This window comes from Gadus chalcogrammus, chromosome 4 (assembly GCF_026213295.1).
Source record: "Gadus chalcogrammus isolate NIFS_2021 chromosome 4, NIFS_Gcha_1.0, whole genome shotgun sequence".
Classification (NCBI taxonomy): domain Eukaryota; kingdom Metazoa; phylum Chordata; class Actinopteri; order Gadiformes; family Gadidae; genus Gadus; species Gadus chalcogrammus.
Window position 1 is genome coordinate 3,018,086 of NC_079415.1, and position 5,000 is coordinate 3,023,085.

The 5,000-nt window shown below is 43.1% G+C and overlaps 1 protein-coding gene across 1 annotated transcript; it reads left to right on the forward strand.

Annotated features, from left to right (window-relative positions):
- Nucleotides 1-575: 575 nt before the first annotated feature.
- ndufa12 (NADH:ubiquinone oxidoreductase subunit A12) lies at nt 576-2,855 on the forward strand. Its single transcript, XM_056588727.1, has 4 exons — nt 576-710; nt 1,057-1,142; nt 1,951-2,038; nt 2,540-2,855. The coding sequence occupies exons 1-4, from the start codon at nt 622-624 to the stop codon at nt 2,712-2,714; spliced, it is 438 nt and encodes a 145-aa protein (XP_056444702.1). The 5' UTR covers nt 576-621; the 3' UTR covers nt 2,715-2,855.
- The last annotated feature ends 2,145 nt before the right edge of the window (nt 2,856-5,000 follow it).

The window sequence follows — 5,000 nt, forward strand, 5'->3', positions numbered from 1 at the left end:
TGTATTCATGTGTATGTCACAATTTAAATACGAAATGATCAAATATGTTTTTCATTCAATATTTTTGAAAAGCTGAACTTCATAAATGTATATAAATAACTGAATTTATCATATTATATATAATTAAGATGTGTTAGCAAAGTGAAGGTTTGCAATACAATAAATACACAATACTAATTGTATGCCGTGCCTTGAATCAATAGGTCAGTGTGATATTGGTAACAGCCAGTTCTGCCATCGTTGTGCCAGGCTGTGAAGGCAGGTAGTTCATTTTGAATAAGCTAGAATAACAAAGATGACTTAAAAATTATTCACCAGTCCTCAAAGATGCATACTTTCTAGGGAACCAGATAAAAATATTAATTCTTAATTGTCGGAAAAAATATAACGCTCTATTGTATCTTACTTTGGTAATAAAGATAAACTATATATACCTGCATATAGAACTTGTCAAAATCTGTTATTTGTGACTTACAAAATGCACAATGTTGATTTAACTTGAACCAAGCTCAATATCGAACAGATACACATCGTGTAGGAACGGTCTGGGAGTAAGATTTTGTTGAACACGGACATTTCTCACAGACGCACAGTCCGTCCCCTAAACAGTACCGCCTGAAGATGGCCGAGTATGTGAATATCGCTCGAAGGGCTTTGGGACAGCTAGGAGGTCATGGCGGTGTCAAAGGCTTTCTCGTACAGTTGTTCAGGTATGTTGTGTTTGTTTATGTATGGAGCTCTCATCGATCCGTTGAGTGATCAAAATGTACCCTTGATTGACAGCATATTGACGGGTCTTGAAGAGCCGTAGCTGACCCCAATCTCATCCAGCTTTTTGACTCTGAATAACAAGTCACTGAATAACAATCAGATCTGAGTATTCACTGAATAACCATTACATCTGACATAACATCTTACATCAGATCAGAGTTGTCACTGAATAACCATCCGATCTCACATCAGATCCGATTGTTCACTGAATAACCAACAGATCTGTCATCCGATCAGATTATTCAGTGAATAATATTCACTGTGTTTTCTTCTTCTTTCTGGCAGGGCTAATGACGTGAAGACCGGAGCGCTGATCGGAGTCGATAAATATGGAAACAAATACTTTGAGGACTCCAAGAACTACTTCTTCGGTAAAGCCAACCCCAACTCCTGTCATACTTGTGTAGTGTGTCCACTTGGAGCTTGGTAGATTGTGTTGGATAAACACGTCAATGATTCATCTGGTTACACGTTTTCAGTCAGGGCTACAACGGATGGACAAGTATTGTTGCATAGCTTAATCTTCCCTGGTTTATACATGCTCATGTATCTGAAAAGAGTAATACGTTTGAAAAAACTGAGCTATAAACATGTTACTATTGGTTGATCCACCCAGAATTTGGTAGGGTCAACAACAGAAGACCATTGCCATTTCCACTTTAAGAACTTCAAAAAAAGTAAACAAGGCTAATTTGGCTCCCACCGTTTATTTCCAAAATAACACAACAACATATGACAATAGGAAACCTTACAATGAAAACGTACAATGGAATGCACAAAGAGACTGAAACTTTACTGTCTCTCCTTCTTTGTCTATACATACATATACAGTTATCAGTGGGGTATTAGGAGGATAAATATATGGATATTTAATGAAATTGTCATGGAATTTAATGTATTCATTTGTATGTCACAATTTAAATACGAAATTTAAATTTATAAAATAATAACAAGCCATAACATTATATTGACTTATTACCCAATAATATACACATTTATAATTATCTATATCGTATAAATATATTTATAACAATCGTAAAATCCCACGTACCACCTGCAGTACCCTTACGCACCACCAGGGGAACTCGCAACACAGGTTGAAACACGTTCTCGCGTTGTGAACGACTGGACGGTGAATGCCGCTGCGTGCGCTCAGACGGTGTGCTGCTTGTGTTGCAGGGAGGCACCGCTGGGTGCTGTACACCACCGAGATGAACGGGAAGAACACCATGTGGGAGGTAGACGGTAGCATGGTGCCGGCTGAATGGTACGACCCGAACTTTGATATTATTATTACGTTGTGTTCATGGTATAGTCCTATCTATTGTTAGGTCTAGTCGCAACTTGTGAGGTGTATGTCGTATTAGTATAGTCATATATTTTTGTATTTTCAGCACTACCTGTAAATTAAGATTTGTCTAGCTTCATTGTGGGGAGAATGTTGACTATTTTATTGCTGTTTATGGAGAAGTAAGCGATCATTTACTTTAATAATTATTTTTTTGTCCTCACACAATAAGGCAACCAATTTTGCAAACGATTTCTCTAGATCGAATGACCAACGACAAACCAACAAAATTCCTTTTTACAAACGTACTTAATTAACTCATAAGCATCCAGTTATCATTTTAAGTTGTCATTTTAGTGATAGTTATAATTTTAGTTATAGTTATCCTTCATCACTCAATAAAATACAATTTATAATTGTAGTCATGCAACCCCACCCTAATGCAGTAAACCCCGTCACCCCCACCCCGTCCCCCTCCAGGCACCGTTGGCTGCACTGTATGACGGACGACCCCCCCACCACACACCCGCCCGTGCCCAGGAAGTTCCTGGCAGAGACGCACCAGTTCAACGTGAGCGCCACGCCCCAGCAGTACGTGCCCTTCTCCACCACCACCAAGAAGATCCACGAGTGGGTGCCCCCCAAGGCCCAGTAAGGGGGGACCCCCACTTGGAGGAACCCATCCTCCTCTTCCTCCTTTTTCTTCTTCTTCTGTAAATGTAACCGAACGCTTGTGTTTCCCGTCATGACCTCCCTGAATAAAATCAATATACTAAGTTAAAGAATGTAGTTGGTGCTTCTTTTTGGGGAAAAGCTTTTATTGAAATGGTTTAATTTTAATTATTATGATTATTATAGATAAAAAAGGTCCACAAGCGGATATTGCAAACGTTTTTAGCGAATGCTATGTACCAGAACCATACCGCCTTCTGCCGTGGTGAGCCCAACTGACATGACAGTAGAATAATCAGACGTTTTGTTAACTCAGCGTCTCTAGAACCTAGAAGATGAGAGCGTCTGCACGGGGTTCGACTGTTGGCCATAATTAGCAAAAATGTCGCTTCCAAGAGTAATAATTGTTATCTTCATTTGATATTTATGAAAGTGTTGCTCCGCCTTTATACTCGTTTCTATGCCGTGACCACGAGGGGGCACCGTTGTGTTATTTGCAAAGTGTGATTTTTCTTTTGCAACCAACTATATTGTTGCTTTTCAATGCAGTGAAAGAGAAATGCACCATTAGTAGAGACGTGAATGGCATGCCAATCATTTTCCACTCGGGAAATGACACGGGAAAATCCTTTTTAGACTAATGAGGTGCATTTATGTTGATTTTCATATTTACCGTTGAAGAAATGAAACGTATACAGGACTATTTCCCCCAATGTCTTTAAACTTGAGCAGTACAACGGTTTTGCAATGATCCTTGTCTAAATTTTATGCAAAGGCATCGATTTTTATTCCATCCCCCAGTTCTATACTAGTCGGCCTACTTCTATAGAACAGCCTACAATACTAAACTAAAGCAGTTGAGACACACAGAATAAACCCGCACGGAGCCTGTGGCCGCACCTCAAGGTACATCCAGTCCACCGTAGACATACACCAGCACGGCAGTGGGCATCCACAAGGTTATTCGTGTGGCTGTGACTCTCCCCCCATACCCCCTCATCACCCCTTGATCTCCCCCGTACCTCCCCAAAGTGCTGACACAGAACTGATGCCATCAGAGGACTAGAGGAATGCTTATGGAGACGTCTTCTTGTGGTGCAGTCGATCTGGCCCACGCACACCAGCCCTTGCCAACATCCATTAATAATTTAAAAGGGCCATGACACCCTGAAGTTAGCGTCATTGCCCGAGGGTCCTGGCTGGGGCTAATCCAGCCTTGATGATGGGTTCTGTCGTTCCGGTTAGTGATTCTAGTGTTGACATGACCGTAGCGAAGTATTCCGGTCCCCTGTGGCCGCGTTTACCGAAACATGATCAGATAGGCCTATGTCATCCGTGCACACGAGTGTTTCGTTTACACCCCTATATGGATGGGTGGAGTCTTACAAACGTCCCTATGCTCAGTGTTCTCAGTTTGGGCCAGATTTCCCGATCAATCTGGCCAAACCAGTTATGCTGTTAAACAATTATCCAGTTATTATCAACCAATATGTCCCAACCCTTTCACTTTATCCCCGCACCGAACATGACTTGTGACAGCCCGGGAGAGGAGCACTAGCCTACTCAAGCGCATAGTATTCCTTGAGTGACGTGTGTTTGTGGCGCACCGCTGTGGGTGGTGTCTGCCTCGCCTTTTGTTCTCCGTCCCAAACCTTTTTTTCCACCGAGTATAGCATAAACACCGCTGCCCCGGCGATCCACCCACTGGTTCTGTTCCTCCGCGCTGAAGTGGCTCTCTTGAAAAAGTAACTGAGGAGTTTAGCCCACCGGCGCTGTGTGTGCTCGTTTGCAGCCCACGTGGGAGGCGGTGAGTGAGGCGCAGCAGAGAGGACACACACGCGAATGCGCGCGCACGCACGTACGCACAGGCTGTTATCAAAACCACAACAGGTTAGGCGGTGCGGTCAGAATTATGGGTTCAATCCCCCCTCTGCCCTCAGGGTTGGAGTCTGCAAGTCTGGGAAGCAAGATCACACACAAACCCAACATTATCAACCCCAACTCCCCCCCAAATAAACCCCACTCTTTCCCGCTTCAGTCTTCTTCCATGCCTCCTGCCCCCCTCCTCCACACACACACACACACACACACACACACACACACACACACACACACACACACACACACACACACACACACACACACACACACACACACACACACACACACACACACACACACACACACACAAGGATCAACCCTCTCAGCAGGCTGCTGAACTCATTGTGCACTGCAGCGTCTGCTTACACACCTTTAAGCACATAGCAAG